Raw genomic sequence first — 16,747 nt, forward strand, 5'->3', positions numbered from 1 at the left:
TACTTCAACATCACGCCAACTTGTCATTTTACCTGAATGAGCATAAAGATGTAAGTTCACGATGAAGCAGAGAGTATTTACCGTGTAAATTTGAATTTCGATACTTTTGAATAACCTTTGTGATGCATGAAACATCCAAATAACAAGTCGCCCATAATTATCTTCCCCACACAAGAACTGCCCTTTGATCGAATACCCTAGCCTCGGGATGAAGCCTTCTTCTTCCTCATCAGTCGCTTCCTCGCAATGAGCAGCGGCTTGACATCTTCACGGTCAACCTTGCTCGCGGGCGTCTTGTCACCACTAGACTTTTCTCCGTTCTCCTCCTTCTCCGCCCTGGGTCCCTTGTTCATGTTTCCCTTCTTTCCCTTCTTGCCCTTCTTCTGGTCCTTGATAGAAGCCATGTTGGGTAGCTCCTTGCCGCCGGCCGTCTTGTCGAACTTGCCGCCCTTCTTCCCGTTCTGCGCGGCCTGAGGAGCCGCCTGGGAGTTGGGCTTGTTGCGGTCCAGGTTCTTCTCATTGGCCTTGCGACGAGCGACAACCGAGGCGTTCTCGATAGCGAACTCGACAATCAGGCGCTGCTTCTTGCCGTGCTCATTCTCCATCTGGTAGCCGTTGAGGAAGCGCAGGCCCATGAGCGCCCAGCGGTGTGACGAGTACTCGATGAAACCGTATCCGCGGGACTTGCCGCCGCTCGCCTCGGGGACCTTGGTGCCCTCGCGGCTCTCAAACTCGATCTTGGCCTGGCGGACGATACCCTTGCGTTTGAGCTTGCGGTCGTGCTCAGCCTCCTTGTCCTCCTTTGCGCTTCTGACCTTCTCCTCCTTGGACAGGGGCTGACGTCTGCCCTCCTTGACATCTGTGGCGAACTCGACGCAGGCCTTGCGAGCCAACTCCTTGAGCTCCTTGCCGCCGATGTTGCGGGGGATGTTGCGGACAGCCAGACGGGTGAGACTGATGTGCAGCGAAGGGTTGCTCTGAACGAGCTTCTTGCGCTGCTTGGCGCTGTCCTCTCTCATCTTTACCTCGTTAGGCGTGAGCTTGTGGTACAGGGCAGATCTAGTATCGAGCTGTCCCTCGTTAAGCAGGAAAAGACGACGCTTGTCCTTCTCACGTCTCTTGGCGCTGCCGTCGGCGGCCAAGCGCTCGGCGTCATCTTTGCTGACTGCCTGAGCAACCTGCAACAAACGGCCCTCCAAGGTGTAACGGCCGTCGGAGTCTGCGGACTCGTCCTGCAACACAGAGTGCTTTGTGGGCAGGGTGTTGACTTGTGTACGCGGCGCGCCCTTGATGCAGGCTTTTGAGTCTTCCTCGCTGACGAAGCAGACAAACCCGGTACCCGCCGGTCTGTCAGTTGCGCGATCCATCACTACGCGAGCATATCTGACGGCACCGAATTTAGCGAAGTGCTCCTTTAATTGGTCGTCCGTAACGGTAAAGGGCAGGTTTCGAATGAAGAGTGTTGATGTGTTGTCGGTAGATTGCGTTTTCTTGACGGGCTTCTTCTCTTCCTCGTCTTCGCTGTCTTCCTCTCCGTCGGAAAGCTCCTCATCATCCTCGTCGTCTTCGTCTTCGTCCTCATTCTCGTCATCCTCGTCCTCGAGGTTCATGATATGGTTCTTCATGAAGTTTTCCAGATCTGCGTCAGCTCCGGTGAGCTCCTTGCTGGCATTCTCGTCTTCGGCTGCATCTTCCTCCTCCTCCTCCTCCCCCCCCTCCTCGTTCTTTTTCTTTGAATCTCTTTCCTCTTCCCTCGCGCCGTTGGCCTTTTCCCATTCGTCCTTGCCCACAGCCCAATCAACGGCAATGGTTCTTCCGTCAATGGTCTTTCCGTTCATCTCCAAAGCCTTCTCAGCATTTTTCCTGCCGCGAAGGGTAACGAAACCAAATCCTTTGAGCTTGCCCTTGTTCTGGGGAAGATCGGCGAACTTGACAATGCCATAGGCGCGGAAAAGCGCACCCAGCTGCGCAGAAGACTTGATAGACCAAGGAAGGTTGCGAATGATTAGCTTCGGGGCTTTCCTCGCTTCCTCAAGATCATCCGCACGCTTTTGCTTTGCGCTAGATGCGGCCGCGCCAACGGCACTCTCCTTTGCGTCACGAGTTCTAGCTTCGGCAACATCGACCTTGATGCGGCGTCCCTCCCAGAGAATGTTGTTGAGCTTCTTCTTGGCCTCCGTAGCATCTTCAGCATCTGTCAATGTAACGAAGCCATAGCCTCGGGAAGCTTTGGTCGCCTTGTCGAGAACAACGGTCGCATGCTTGACAGGGAAATGTTCGGAGAAGAAATCGGTGAGCGATTCGCTGGTGGCGGTCGCAGGCAGGGAGCGAACGAAAAGAGAGCGATTGGCTTCTGTTCGGGCCTTCTTGGCTTTCGGTTCCGACACAGCGTCTGCGGCGATGTTCTCTGCAACGGCGGCTGCGACGAGAGCATCGTGCTCGTCTTCCTCAGCTCGAGACCGCTTAAGCGGCTTTCCGGGAGACGACATGTTGTACAGTAATAATCGGGAAAAAAAGAAATCTCTGCGAACGGCTTCCCAAGAGAAAGAACGGGATCAGTTAAAGTTGAAAACCCCAACTACCGTAGGTTGTGGAGAGGCTTCGTTCTCTGCGCAGGAAATGGCTGGCAATTCGCTGCTGCCAAATTCTTCGATAAGGATTTTTTTCTAAGCTTATCACCACGTGCGGGCACTCGAAGTCGGGAAGCGGGGATGAAGTCGACCGACCCCGCGCTATACCTGTTCCGGAAGTCTATTGACTCGCCCGTTGCAGACTGGATAAAAACAAAAACGCGCCGGGGGGTAAGTCACCCACTGTAATTGTGTGCGTTGACAGCTAATTCGCGAACGGGGCGCCTGTCATCCATCCTTGAGACTAATCAACAAACACATCATTTTTTGGCTTCATTAACAACGACAACTTTTCCGAAGTTTCACGCGGTCTCGACCAATCCGCCGCCATATAACGACAATACACGACGACAAACCCCATTATGCCGGCACGAGTATCGACAAGGTCCACGAGGACCTCAGCGGCAGTGTCGCACAAATCCTCAGCAGCGACCCTTGGCTCCCGAGCATCAACAGCATCCCGCTCCTCATCAGTCGCCGCAGATATCCCGACCGAAAGACCGGACAGTGAGCTCCGCGGCCAAGTATGCGCCGTGTTCCGCGATGCGCAAAGAAATACAGCATCGCACCGCAAGTTGGTTGTCACATTGCGCAAGATCCAGGAAGCTTGCGCATACGAACCGACCAGTCTGAAGAAGACCGCAGCAAGCGACTTCGATGAGGAAGCCTTCAACTCCGAGTTCGTCCGATGTGTCCTAAGAGTCATGCCTATCAAGAAGGCAGAGAGTGTTGGAGAGAAGACCATTCGGTTTGTCGGATTCTTCCTTAGACATGCCAACGACAAAGACAACGAGATTCTTGGAGAGGTCGACGAGGATGCTAGCATCATGCCCGAGACCCCCAGCACAAGACTCACCAGCTATCTCATGAGCACAATTTTGCCCCTGATGACGGCCAAGGACAAGTTTGTGCGATACCGATCCACCCAGTTGATCTCTCATATCATCAACTCCCTCGACGCCATCGACGACGATCTCTTCCAAAAACTTCGCCATGGTCTTCTTAAGCGTATCCGTGACAAGGAGGCAATGGTTCGTGCACAGGCGGTTCTGGGTCTGGGACGTTTGGCCGGCAATCAGGTTGATGCCGCCGCGAATGAGGATGATAGCGAGGACGACGAGGCCAGCGGCCTTCTCGAGAAGCTGCTAGAGGTCATACAGAACGATCCTAGCGCAGATGTGAGAAGGTCACTTCTCGTCAATCTCCCTATTCTCCCATCCACCCTACCATACTTGCTCGAACGCGCTAGAGACCAGGATGCTTTGACTCGCAGAGCGGTCTACTCGCGACTGCTTCCCGCCCTCGGCGACTTCCGACATCTCTCTCTCTCAATGAGAGAGAAACTCCTCAGATGGGGTCTCCGCGACAGAGACGAGAATGTCCGCAAATCGGCGGGCAGGCTGTTCCGTGAACGCTGGATCGAGGACTGCGCTGGTGTTCCGCCGCCTGAGGAGGGCGCGCCACCCGCTGAACCTGCACCGCCAAACTTCGACGGTCTTCACGAGCTCCTAGAGCGTATCGACGTCGTGAACTCTGGAGTGGAAAATGGCGTTGCCCTCGAAGCGATGAAGGGATTCTGGGAGGGTAGACCCGATTACAGAGAAGCTGTCACCTTTGATAAGAACTTTTGGGAGACGCTCTCTGCAGAGTCAGTCTTTACCGCTCGAAGTTTCAACGACTTCTGCAGAACCGAGGGCAATGGCAAGTACGAGTCACTGGTCGAGGAGAAGCTGCCTGAAGTGACTACGCTCGCATTCTATCTGGAAAGATACCTCGGCGTTCTGATTGAGGCTATCAAGAGGGTCTCTCAGGCAGATAGCGAAGAAGATGAAGAAGAGGACACGGTAGAGCAAGAGTTCATTGTCGAGCAGATGCTCCACATTGCCATCACTCTTGACTACTCCGATGAGGTTGGCCGTCGCAAGATGTTTGCGCTCCTCCGCCAATCCCTCTCAGTCCCCGAGCTCCCTGACGATGTAACAAAACTCACGATCAACGTTCTCCGAGACATTTGTGCTCCGGACAACGCCGGTGAGAAAGAGTTCTGCTCAGTGGTATTGGAGGCTGTTGCCGACGTTCATGATACTATCGTTGACGACCCAGCGCCTGATGACCGTACCGACGACAGCTTTCACTCGGCGAGATCCGAGGTCAGTGGTGACACCACCCCCACGAGGAGTGGGAGCCGGAACAAGAGTCCCGAGCTCAGTGAAGAAGAGGCCAGGGCAAAGGCGGTCAAGGAAATTATGATCAACATGAAGTGTCTGCATATTGTGCAGTGCATGTTATCAAACGTCGCTGGCGACCTGCAGCAGAACGACCACCTGGTGTCGATGCTTAACAATCTCGTCGTCCCAGCTGTGCGAAGTCACGAAGCACCCGTCCGTGAGAGGGGTCTCGTCTGCTTGGGTCTCTGTTCCCTGCTCGACAGGTCACTGGCCGAGGAGAACCTGACGCTGTTCATGCACTTCTTTACCAAGGGCCACACTGCCCTACAAATCACCGCGTTGCAAATTCTCACTGATATCCTCAACGTCCATGGCGCTCAGCTATTGAGCTCAACGCCAGCGTTGCTCAAGATCTACATCAAGGCGCTCAAGTCGGGCATCAGATCCCCCGAGGTCCAGGCTGCCGCTACCTTGGCGGTATCCAAGCTGCTTCTGGGCCGTGTTGTCACGGATCAGGAAGCTTCAGCGGAAATGCTCAAGACGCTGGTTGTCCAATACTTCGATCCTGTCACTGCATCCAACCAGAGCGTCAGGCAGGCTCTCAACTATTTCCTGCCCGTGTTCTGCTACTCGCGGGCGGAGAACCAGGATCTCATGCGCACCGTCGCTCTGGACGCCCTGCATGCCTTGTTGAACGTCCGTGAGAATTTGGAGGACGATGACGCCGATGTCAATGAGGAGATGGAGAGTCTGACGACGATTGGTGCTTGCCTGGTGGACTGGACTGATCCTCGCAAGTGCTTCAACCCTGCTACTGGGCTCGACTTGGAGAAGAAGACTGTTAATGGTGATATTCATCTGGAATTCGCTCTAGACATTCTGGACCGCTTAGGCGGAAACTTGAGCAGTAGGTTATTTCATTGTCATCCACTCATGTTCAGAACATCAGCGCTAACCCACAATCTCAGAGGAAGAGAAAAAGGTGGTCGCACCCCTCCTCGGAAAGCTTTACATCTCGCCCACAAGCACAGAAGAAAAGATCAGGGAGGTTTACGACGAGATCGCCATTGCCGTCAACGACAAACTCGTCACCGACACCACAGGCCGCAACGCCCTCAACAAGATCCACGTCAGCCTAGGCAAGATCGTCGCCAATCTCGGCGAGCAGCAGGACGGCGAGCCGCGCCGCATGAGCAGGAGCGTCTCCGTCGCCATGTCGCGTGCGGACTCGGTCGCGCCGTCTGTCGCCGGTTCTGTCGCGTCCTCGAGGCTGCACGACGCCGACGAGGACAAGACCATTACGATGGAGCCTGATATTAAGGAGGAAGACGAGAATAGCGATGATACCGTGATTCAGAACACGCGGCAGGATGACGGTGACTCGATTGTGAGCGAGCTGCTCTCGGATGAGGAGGGCGCGTGAGTGAGTATCATGGCAAATGGGATGGGTTCTTTCAATTCGGGTGGTATGTTTTTGGCTTGACGGATACCTATCCCCGGATCCCGGGAGCATTGCGGAACGGTTTTCTCTACAAGAATTTATGATCTATGTACTAGTAATGATGAACTCCTTGCAGGATTGACAATGTATTTGCTGTTTTCATCCTTTTCAACGCGTTCTGCTTAGTATTACAAGCCTGCTACTACCTACGGTAGGTAGTTGGCGAATAGTGGCGAATGCTTCGTATATCAAGCCGATCCCAAACGGTACAACAAACCAGCAAATACGACGTTGACGAGAAGATGCTGGCCAATGGCCCAGGCCATGCAGTACAGGTACTTTGGCGAAAATACGGTCCAGACAAACAGGTGCGTCCGCAGCGCCTCGCACGCCACCATGACGAACGCGACGCTGCACGCCGTAAACAAGGTCGTGTGCCCTATGTGTCGCAAAAACACGTACCTGCCTTCGTCGCTGCCGGCTCTGCGGCCGCGGTACTGCAGGAGGAGCAGGTTCGTTGCGGACGCCCAGTAGATGGGGCCGACCCAGTTGCTCACAAAGGTCAGGATGCCGACGGCGACGACGTCGAAGCCCCCCACGCCGTTGTAGGCGCTCGAGAGATCGACGGAGGAGATTGCGTTTGTGCCGCCAAAGGCGAAGAAGGAGGCGTACTGGAGGAGGAGGGAGGTCGTAGATAGGAGGGGCAGGGAGAGGTCGAGAGAGGCGAGAAGAGGTAGTTGGAGGGTGAAGAGGAGGAGGAGGGGGATGTTTGTGACGCGGGATTGGGTTGCGAGGAGGAGGGTGATGAGGTGGTGGAGGAGGGGGGATGTGTGCCGTGATTCGGTCTTTGGGTTGGAGAGGGCTAGGTAGGATGAGTAGAGGGCTGCGGCGCCGATGCCGGCGAAGACGAGGCGGGCTCGGGTGACGAGGGAGATGCCCTGGGTTAGGGTGTTGAGGGTTGCTAGGGGCCCGGTCACGAGCTCCGGGGCGTCTTCGTTGGTAAAGGCGAGCTTGAACGTGAAGGCGGAGAGGACTAGAAGAGCCGACGCAGCTGTCACGCCGGCGCGGGGAAGGCCGCGGAGTTTTCTAAGTAGTTGTACAAAAAGGAAAAGATAGGTTACGCTGACAAGGGCCCAAAGGATGGGAGGGCGTGTAACGATGAAGGTTTTAGCGATATCGGGCTCGCCGGCGTGCTTCTGGCCTGTCTGGTTCCATCCCCGGATCAGTCTAGTTGCTATCAGGGCGATGAGAAGAGATGCTAGTGTTCCTGATGGCGACCGGGTGCTGTAGCCCATGTCAGTCTTTGTGATTGTGAGTGCTAACAGTATGCTTGGCACTTACGACTGCATCTTTTTGATGCCCATGGAGCCCAGCCAGGCCGATGTGGCCCAATACCAGAAATGGTGTTCTTCTTCTACGTAGCTGCTCGCGAACATCATGATGCCGTACGTAACTGAGATGGCCAGTAGCGGTATCAAACTAAGTCGAGCGCCGAATATCAGGGAACTGGCAACGAAGCCGACAACTGCTTCGCCGATATGTAACCTTCCCATGTCGTAGTTGCTGGCCATGCTGCTCATCAGATCCTGCGCTCTGCTGAGCCACTATTGGATGTCAGCACAGATTCATGGTTTGATGCACTGAGGTCAGGGTGTTGACGTACCTTTGACATGGCTTCACGCCAGGTTGGATCTAACTCGGCTTCGCCATCCATGGTTTTGAGTGCATCATTGACGCGGTGCCATTCACAAGCTAGCTCCTGGGCATCATCCCGAGGATTTGAGCACGTTTTTTGATCAAAGGTAGACCCCAAGTCAAACATCTCGGAGCCAAAAGTTACTGTCACAATGTTCAGTATCTGCCGGGCATTGCGGACGAGCAGTTGGATCTGATCATTTCCTGTCAAGTGTGAGCCACTACGTAACCGAAGCTGGAGCCTGCATAAACTCACTGTCGGGCCAGAAAGGCAGGAAGTCGGATATGAAGGCGCCAAGGTTATTTTGCGGCACCGGAAAGCCCAGCAGAGCACCGAGGGTGGGTGCCAGGTCTGACTGCTCAATCTTGGTGTAGTAGGAGAAGTCCTCTCGAAATGGAACAGGAGCTTGGAGGTTCCGTTGCAAAGCCTTTAGTTTGGGAGAGATAAAAACGAGCGCCGGAGAGGTTTCTCCGGGAGAAGAAGCTCCATGATTGCCGGCATCGTTCATACCGTGATCTCCGCAGAGAACCATCAATGTGGAAGCCATATGTTCTCGTGATTCCATGGCGTTGTATATACGCTTCACAATACCGTCCATCTCATGTTGCTTGGGTACCATGTGTGAGCTAACTATAGTCAGCAAGGGAGATTCGGAAGGCGATCCAAAGCTAATCTTACCTTCGCGGTCCTGATTTATGCCCGATGTGATCGAGCCCGAGGTAGTGGAGAACTAACGTGCTCCAATCGTCATTCTTCAGCTCGCTGTCTATGTGCCTGGTGACATTGTTGTCCACTTCGGTGAAGTCCTTAGACCAGTCAGTTAAGGGACAGCAAGGGATGATCATGAAGACGACGCACTGCTACGAAGAAGCTCGCGGTGCCATCGGCACGGTCAAAAGTGCCCGGGAAGAGCTTCAGCCATGTGTCATCGCCGTACATGAGCATTTTCCCCGTCTCCTTGGCTTTCATCTGGGCAAGCCAGGTATCTTGAGCAGCGAGAGTCGAGGACGAATCTGCTTCGTCCAGGTTCAAGATGACGTCCAGGAAAGACGGGATTGAGCCAGTGGTGATGGCTTTGATTCTGGGCATGGTGACGGTTGGTGACCGCGCATACGCCGTGAAAGGTAGGGCGGCACCATCGCGGATGAGCCTATAACATGGTTAACACGGTGAGAGTGAGACGGTAGGGTGCTCGTCGGCGTACTCTTGAGTGTATGTGAAGCCGGTGCCATTCAAGTATACGAAGTCGCTGTGATGATGTTAGTATTGTCAAAAACCTGGGGGCACTGTGAGCCGCGTTTACCTTCGCAACGCATCAACGACCATAAAAATGAGGCGGTCGAAGGGTGCCTGTGGCGGCGGGCCAAATTCAAGGGCCTCATATTGAGCCAAACCTGGTAGAACCGGCTTATACGGAAAGAAACCGGTAGCAAACGTGAAAACCGCCAGTGGAATCAGGATGTTGGCGATTGTGAGAAGAGCTGCCAGGAAGCCCGGGCCGTACCGAAAAGACATGGTCGTCGCGTATCCATCAAGATGACCTTTGGCCGCAGAATGGCAATACGAAAGCCTCGTTTACTTTCAGTATATTATTGAAGTCGTCGAGTTGTTTGATGGCTTGAGAATAGAGTCATCGCGTTCAGAAAGCAGCTGCCTTATTCGATCATGATGCGACAAGGGATGAAAGGCGCGCAAACCATGGTGAGATGGAAGACGGGTGAAGTTGCCAATCTGCAGGCAACGGTGGCAGTTCCGTCAAGGTTCTCGGGATCCAGTCGCTTAGACCCCAAATGGGCAAAGCGAGTGTCCGGCAGGCGGAGCAAATAGCTAAAGAGTATGCGCAAGGTATCCGTAGGGATGGTAAGGTATCGAGGTAATACGGAGTAATCAGGTAGATAATTACCCTGGTACATCGCTAGGCATGATGGACATAACAGGACCTCGGGAGCTGAGAGGACACTGTAACAGCTCTTGCACAGGGATGACATGCACCGAACTGGAGGGAGTCGCGCCCGAACGATGATTGGTCGAGAACATAGTAGGGGAGTCCGAGCAGAGAGAACCCCGGCCGATACGACCAGTAGGTAATATTGTTCCGCTTCACCCGGCACAGGACTGAGTATCAATGAATGAAGTACGTTGAAATAGTATTGAACGTAGAGTAACTGGAGGTTGATAGTGATTTTTCATTATTCGTCTGGCAGCTATTTGGCCATGCCCAGCGCCATGTCTACCGGTCTATCAACTGTTTGACCGCGTCTCCAATGTACTCTCTCAATGGGGTGAAAAGTGTGAAATGACCCCCCAAAATAACCGATGAAAATTTTAGTATCCCACTATTCACAAGAACGCCGGAAAAGGAATTGGATATGTCCAGGAATGAGTTCCTCATCATGAGACTCGCCGAGTGAGCGCGCTACGATTTTCTTGATCGAGCGCGACTCTTCGCCCATGATGCTGCAAAAGGCGAGGGGAATAACCAGTGAAAGGACAACAAGCCTTTACTTTCTCTTGGAAACTCCGCCCTTGGAGCCTCCGCGACGATCGCTGTACTTGGGGAAGACGACCTTGGAAGTCTTCTTCCTTTGCTTCTGAATTCTTCCAGAGCGACGCTTGGGTTTCGCCGAGTCAACGTCCATGGCTGTGACGAGAGTCAGTCTTTGTGACGGGAATTATCGAGTGAGCTCAGCTTACAGGTGTCATCCGCCTTGGCCTCCTTCTTCTCATCGTCACCGTTGATTTCCGCTTTTGGAATGTCAGTTTCGAAACTTTTTGCCTCATGGAACTGCCTTGGAAAATGGCTGGGAACTCACCGTCGTCGTCATCCTCAACATCCATCTTGGTGTCTGCCTCCCTCTCAGGCTTGGGGGCCTTTGCCAATTCTAGCAGCTTCGCCGAGAGACGCTCGGCTCTGGCCTGCTCAACGGGACCAAAGACATTTGCCTTGAGTCTCTGGTTGTTCTTCTTGATAACGCTGGCTCTCGCGCTTTTGGCCATTGCTGCGGATATGTACCGGGCGGTGTAGTGTTTATGAAGGATTTGAGGAGACGTCTCGCTGTGTTTATACAGGCAAGAAGTTAACAGCAGGCTGAGTGAGGAACAACCTTGATATGTCTCGGATTACTGAGAAATGTCGAGTATTCAAGTCGATGAGAGTGACCATGTGAAAGCAAACGGTCTTCACTGAGTGATGATAGGAAATTTTACACAGGTGGTTGCAGCCGTGCCCCGCCTGCCAATCCAGTCGTCCAGTCAGGAAGGGTATGCAGGCCGCAGCGCTTTGGACGGCAGCAAAACCATCCTGGCGTCTCACTCACATGGGCTAGACCACCTTCACCTCAGTCAATCGGCCATCGCAGGGGCTGCCGGCTATTGACACCCCCACATTCTTCCAAACACCTGGAAGGCGCCTCTGGCTGGCGGTGGTTTCCAGAACGGGACGGGCAATGACCCAGGAATTTTGGTTTCTCAAATGCGTTGTCTGCTTCTTAGGGGACACAGATGCTGAAACAACGGCGGACTGCCCACTAGAGAGTCATCGGTTCAGGCTTTCACCTGCCCGACGGGGACGTTCAACTTCCTACTCTCCCCTAAGAAAGACCACACAGAGCCGCCATTTCCTGCCTACACACTTCCCGGCCAGTGTCCACACCATCATCGAGTCTCACTAATTGTGAATCTCACCTCATCACTTCCCTTGGATAACTCACCTTCACGCTTCACTTGCTTTAATTCAGGCCCACATCCAGAATACGGCTTGATTGCTGCTGTAGTCGCAAGGTATTCAGCTGTGGTGGGCTCCTACCCGTTCAGTAACACCCGTCTTCACAGAGCCCCCAAAGGCCGATAGTCGCGGATGACATCAAACCTTTGCTGACTCAAGAAATGGCCCCTAGCCTAGTTTGACCTCACTTCATCCGTACGCTGGACTAATGCCGTTGCTCTTACCTTGGGCGTCGATATCATATTCATATTACTGCTCGATGCAATAGAGTTCGTATCGGTGGGTAAGCGCACAAACAATTTCGCACACATCAGGGTCGTTACCTGCTATCGTTGTCGCATTTGGGAACATCGGTATATCCCTCTGCCTGTCTCCATTATCGCAAAGCCGAGAGTGAAGAAGGAAAAAAAAAGACGGGAAGGGCAGCGCAGCAGCAGAGCCGCCACCACCACCACCAACCCACCGAGCAGTACGGGACGGGAGCTACCTACCCTGCCCTTGCCTTCCTCGACCGACCCGACTGCAACTTCCCCACGCACTTTTGGCTCTTGCCTGTCGGCGCGCACCACGAGCCTCGTCGCTCCTGCCTCGTGTGGTCGCGCCCATGACTGTTATTTTCACTTGAGGCCCGTCGTTCTCCTTCTCTTCTTTGCTTTCCACCCATTCCTCGACCGACGACTTTGACGCAGACAAGTATCCGCCACCTACCCCCACGGCCTGTCGACGGCGCCTCTAGGTACCAACGACCGAAGTCGATCCGACGTCGCACCTGCGAACCTTCATGAGGCCGTCACCGAAGACACCACCACAACCCTTTCACCTCGCCCGAGAACCATGACCTCCATACAGAGGCATGAGCTCCAGGCTCTGGTCAAGCTGGTGAACAGCAACCAGCTTCTGAACCGCCAATTATCCCAAATTTGTCAGCTCAACGGGCTCACTAGCAGCGGCGTTAAGGCGGCTCTGCAAAGTCGCATCGTCAGTGGTGAGTACTTTTCCTTCTTGAGCCCTTTCGGCCGCCTGAGATACCTCATTTTGCGCCCCTTCTCTGGCTCCAGCTGTTTCACGGGCGCTGTCGTGTCTGAGCATTGCTCCAGGCAGCGAAGTTTGCTTCTCAGAACGACCTAAGGCTAACATCTTTTGCCCGTCAGCTATCGAAGAAGCCTTCAAGAACAGCGACGCGACTCGCTTCCAGCAAATCCAACGAAGCATCGAGACCACAAGGACCGGCTCCTCCGCTTCGCCCGCCTCTCAAAAGAGTGGACGTCCCGCCACAGCGACTCCGCCAGTGTCAATGATGCGGCAAGACCAATACTGGGGGCGCAATGCCCGCCCCAGCGGTGCGAATGGCCCTGCTCTGCCCGGGTATGGATCAAGCGGTACGTCATTCCCTCAAAAGTCCTTTGAACAAACGCCTAACTTTGATGCAGGGCTCTCTTTCAAGAACAGTCCCTTCTACGAGATCCAGTTCCGGGTCGGCGATGTGCGCTCGTGCGAGGGTAGGTTGCCATTTCATGTTTCATCTTGGTCGTTGCTAATTTCCCAATCAGCTATGAGCCAGCATAGGAACATGGTCTCGATTCCAGTCAAAGTCAGCGATAATCTCAATCTGAACAGAGTTCTCGATGACAAGTCACTACGCATCATGGTCTTCTGCGCCGGAGATAGCAATGGCGTCCAGGATATCGCGTTTCCCCATCAGTCGGAGATCAAGGTCAACGGTAACGAGGTCAAGGCGAATCTCAGAGGCTTGAAGAACAAGCCAGGCTCGACAAGGCCAGTCGACATTACGAGTTATTTGCGTCTGAAAAATGACAACAGAAATCTCGTTGAGTTCACCTATGCGTTGACTCAAAAGGTGGGTTGCCTTAGATTTACGAATCTCAATACCCTGCTCCGTCTTTTACCGCTGACACTTAATTTGTTTGCAGAAATTCTATCTTGTCCTGAACGTCTGCCGTATCACCTCGGCGCAGGACCTGGCCGACAACATCAAGAAGGGGCAGAAGATCCCCAAAAACAAGGTGATTGAGGAGAGTACGTTTTGCCGATTTACTCCAATATTATCAACAAGAGACTAAAACCCTCCAGTCAGCAAGAAAGCGGCGGATACAGATATCGTCACGACATCTCAAGTCCTGTCTCTCAAGTGTCCTCTATCCTACATGCGTCTTGATGTCCCGTGCCGCTCTGTCAACTGTTCGCACATCCAATGTTTCGACGCAACGTCGTACCTCCAATTGCAAGAGCAGGGTCCTCAGTGGCTTTGCCCGATTTGCAATAAACCGGCGCCATACGCACAGCTGGCCGTTGACGAGTAAGTCCCATGAATCGCCCCCACGATTTCTAGCTAACATCCGTCGAAGGTACGTAAGAGACATCCTAGCGAACACATCAAAGTCCCTAGATCAAGTCACCATTGAACCAGACGGACAGTGGCGAGTGAACACAGGACAGGCCGAGAACAGGCCGACCAATGGTGGAAGCGGCCTTGTTGACGAAGACGATGATGACGACGACGACGACGACTGGGGTATCGTGGAGGTCAACCCAGTTCGCAGTCGAAACTTTGAAACTCCCAACCGGTCAGTCGCCAGCACGGCGACTCCGACGACAACGGTGATGTCTCGAGAAAGCTCGACGATGCCGCGGGGCGTGGCCACAACAAGCGCCAAGAGACTGCATTCGGATAGGGTGACAATAGACCTGACCCTATCCGACGATGATGAGCCAGCCGCACCGCCTCCGAAGCGGCAGCAACTACAGGGGCCGGGATCGAGTAACTACAACAGCAATGGTTACAGTAGCAGCATGTTTTGAGGAGGCCATCCTGGCAATCTCTATCAACGGGCTGCGAGATATGGAGCATGAGGTTAGCCGCCTCAATCAGCACGTACATACTTCCCTACCTAATGAAGGCGGATTTGTGGCTCATGTATGTGTTTTTTCTTTGGGCGTGGAAAGGGACGGATGGATAGCTGTCCAGGCGTTTAGGAGGCAAAACATATTCCAACAGCCCCAACAGCCTTATGCCATAGGCAAGAATCAGGGCGATAGCAGGCGTCTGAGCAAAGCTCTACTTAGATGTGAGGTAGATGCCTCAGAAACTTTGCCAGCTTGGTACCTTAGGAAAGCGAGGGATACAAATACCAAATACTACGCTACGGATATCACATCCGTATAATGAGATGAAATCACTCTGAGGACTCTCCTCTTCGTCTACGTCCATCATTACCCGTCCGTGATCGTGTGCCAACATAACGTGCAAGTTATCTACTGTAATCCCTGTCGAATCGGAATTGGAGCTCTGGTGGGTGGACCCTGAAGAGCTTAGAGGCCAGCTCCACGGCGTTCCATGTCAAATCAGGTACGTACCCGACCTCGCTCTTTCAGGTACCTACCTACCTTGGTAGCGGCTTCAATCGTTCATCCGCCTCCAGCTACCTGCGACCTACCTTGAACCGCACATTGGCCTCGACGAAACAGTGTCCAAAACTACTCCTGCGATTTCCTTCAAGCGCCATTGCATCAACGTCATCTCTGATTCCACGTCGAACTGACTCTTACGAACTTCGCTGCCTAGTCTCCATTGCCTTGGATCAACACCAAGCTTTCATCACAATCGAGCCCCACACAGACAAACGAACCATACTCGAGAGAGCCAATAACCGCGCGAAACCCTCCTCGACGAAGCCAGGAACCATAGCGACTATTCTTCCACGCCCATACCACAATTAGCTTCCCAGCCAGCAAGAAGCCATGTCCTTCGAAAGCGTCATGCCGCCGTACAACGCCACGGACCCGTCGGCCTCCTTCCTTAATTCCTCCTGTCTCGACTTCCTCCTCATCGAGCTCGTGCCCATGGCCTTTCGCGTGACGAGAGACCTCGAAGCCGCGCCGACTGATGCGAATAGTTCCGGTGGGGGCGCTGCCGCTGCAGGAGGAGGTGCTTCAGCTGACGCGCTGTCGACGGTGAGCCACAGTCAGGGCGGGGGGGCCGACGGAGGTGCTGCGCCGTCGAGCGCGGACGGGGCTGCGGGCGGGAGCACAGTCAGGAAGCTGGATGAGGACGAGGAGCGGGATGCGGTGTTTTATCGGCTTGAGACGCTGGGATATCGTGTTGGGCAGGGGCTTGTTGAGAGGTACGTTTCCTCTTGTGCCTCCCTCCCTCTTCCTCTGTGTGCCGCCTTTGGCGATAGCAAGGGGGGACGAAGACACAGTATTGGGATTTTACAACGATTGGAAGCTGACGGTCTATGAACTTGGTGTTCAGATTCTCGAGAGACCGGCCACGATTCAACGATACGCTCGACGTCATCAAGTTTGTCTGCAAGGATCTTTGGTCGCTTGTGTTTAGAAAACAGATTGACAACCTCAAGACAAATCACAGGGTACGTCAGCGATATCCCCTCTACCTATCGGAAGGCCTGGTCAAGGGCGACGCTCCAGACGAGCGACTTGGGAATTGGGTGGCTGATCTAGTCCGTTGGAATAGGGCGTTTACGTACTGACAGACAACTCGTTCAAACCGTTCTCGAGAATGAGTACAGAAGCTGGCGGACAGGCGGTTGTTCGGGCACAGCCAGTACGTCTAAACCCACGCCGATCTATCAATATGACGACCTACAGGGTGCTGACTTGTCTGGCTACAGTTCCTCTGGTTCCCGTGCGGGATTGTGCGCGGAGCGCTAGCGGCATTAGGTATCAACGCAACCGTCCAAGCCGAGACCAACGAGCTACCGGCAGCTATTTTCCAAATCAAGACCCTGCCGTCAAGCACATAATACCCAACTTCACGTATCAAGAAGCCCCTGTCCCAAACAAATGGCGCGTGGGGAAACCATAGAGAAGTGTCAATGACACAGCATGCAAGCGTTGAAAGAGTTTAGACTTTTTGCAGAGTATCGACCAAAGATCTGGTCATTCGAGTTGATGCCCAAGGTGTCTTACTCCAATTATAAACCAGCAGCAATTATCGCCATATCCAAAACTACCGACGCCGTTGCCCTACGTACGCGGACTCAAGAGAATCCCAGCTGGTGTTATATACGCTGGTCAACCATACACTTGCGAGACCAATAACACCTC

The 16,747-nt window shown here is 53.8% G+C and overlaps 6 protein-coding genes across 6 annotated transcripts; 3 read left to right on the plus strand and 3 right to left on the minus strand.

Annotated features, from left to right (window-relative positions):
* Nucleotides 1-197: 197 nt before the first annotated feature.
* CABS01_00086 (RNA recognition domain-containing protein) lies at nucleotides 198-2,489 on the minus strand (the record flags this gene model as incomplete). The annotated part of the gene is made up of 1 exon (XM_060533470.1): nucleotides 198-2,489. The coding sequence occupies one exon, from the start codon at nucleotides 2,487-2,489 to the stop codon at nucleotides 198-200; it is 2,292 nt and encodes a 763-aa protein (XP_060405984.1).
* Nucleotides 2,490-2,992: 503 nt separating this feature from the next.
* On the plus strand, nucleotides 2,993-6,221 carry CABS01_00087 (uncharacterized protein; the record flags this gene model as incomplete). Its single annotated transcript, XM_060533471.1, has 2 exons — nucleotides 2,993-5,705; nucleotides 5,767-6,221. The coding sequence occupies 2 exons, from the start codon at nucleotides 2,993-2,995 to the stop codon at nucleotides 6,219-6,221; spliced, it is 3,168 nt and encodes a 1,055-aa protein (XP_060405985.1).
* Nucleotides 6,222-6,487: 266 nt separating this feature from the next.
* On the minus strand, nucleotides 6,488-9,450 carry CABS01_00088 (GPI ethanolamine phosphate transferase; the record flags this gene model as incomplete). The annotated part of the gene is made up of 8 exons (XM_060533472.1): nucleotides 6,488-7,523; nucleotides 7,581-7,843; nucleotides 7,903-8,138; nucleotides 8,191-8,561; nucleotides 8,614-8,741; nucleotides 8,794-9,085; nucleotides 9,140-9,184; nucleotides 9,239-9,450. 8 exons carry the CDS (start codon nucleotides 9,448-9,450, stop codon nucleotides 6,488-6,490), a joined length of 2,583 nt encoding a protein of 860 aa, XP_060405986.1.
* Nucleotides 9,451-10,436: 986 nt separating this feature from the next.
* CABS01_00089 (uncharacterized protein) lies at nucleotides 10,437-10,932 on the minus strand (the record flags this gene model as incomplete). The annotated part of the gene is made up of 3 exons (XM_060533473.1): nucleotides 10,437-10,576; nucleotides 10,630-10,680; nucleotides 10,749-10,932. 3 exons carry the CDS (start codon nucleotides 10,930-10,932, stop codon nucleotides 10,437-10,439), a joined length of 375 nt encoding a protein of 124 aa, XP_060405987.1.
* Nucleotides 10,933-12,493: 1,561 nt separating this feature from the next.
* Nucleotides 12,494-14,479, plus strand: CABS01_00090 (MIZ/SP-RING zinc finger; the record flags this gene model as incomplete). Its single annotated transcript, XM_060533474.1, has 7 exons — nucleotides 12,494-12,644; nucleotides 12,811-13,038; nucleotides 13,090-13,158; nucleotides 13,210-13,517; nucleotides 13,591-13,696; nucleotides 13,751-13,976; nucleotides 14,026-14,479. 7 exons carry the CDS (start codon nucleotides 12,494-12,496, stop codon nucleotides 14,477-14,479), a joined length of 1,542 nt encoding a protein of 513 aa, XP_060405988.1.
* Nucleotides 14,480-15,418: 939 nt separating this feature from the next.
* On the plus strand, nucleotides 15,419-16,443 carry CABS01_00091 (transporter particle component; the record flags this gene model as incomplete). Its single annotated transcript, XM_060533475.1, has 4 exons — nucleotides 15,419-15,801; nucleotides 15,933-16,050; nucleotides 16,155-16,244; nucleotides 16,312-16,443. 4 exons carry the CDS (start codon nucleotides 15,419-15,421, stop codon nucleotides 16,441-16,443), a joined length of 723 nt encoding a protein of 240 aa, XP_060405989.1.
* Between the last annotated feature and the right edge of the window lie 304 nt (nucleotides 16,444-16,747).

Source organism: Colletotrichum abscissum, assembly GCF_030869225.1.
Source record: "Colletotrichum abscissum strain IMI 504890 chromosome Unknown Scaffold_1.1, whole genome shotgun sequence".
Taxonomy (NCBI): domain Eukaryota; kingdom Fungi; phylum Ascomycota; class Sordariomycetes; order Glomerellales; family Glomerellaceae; genus Colletotrichum; species Colletotrichum abscissum.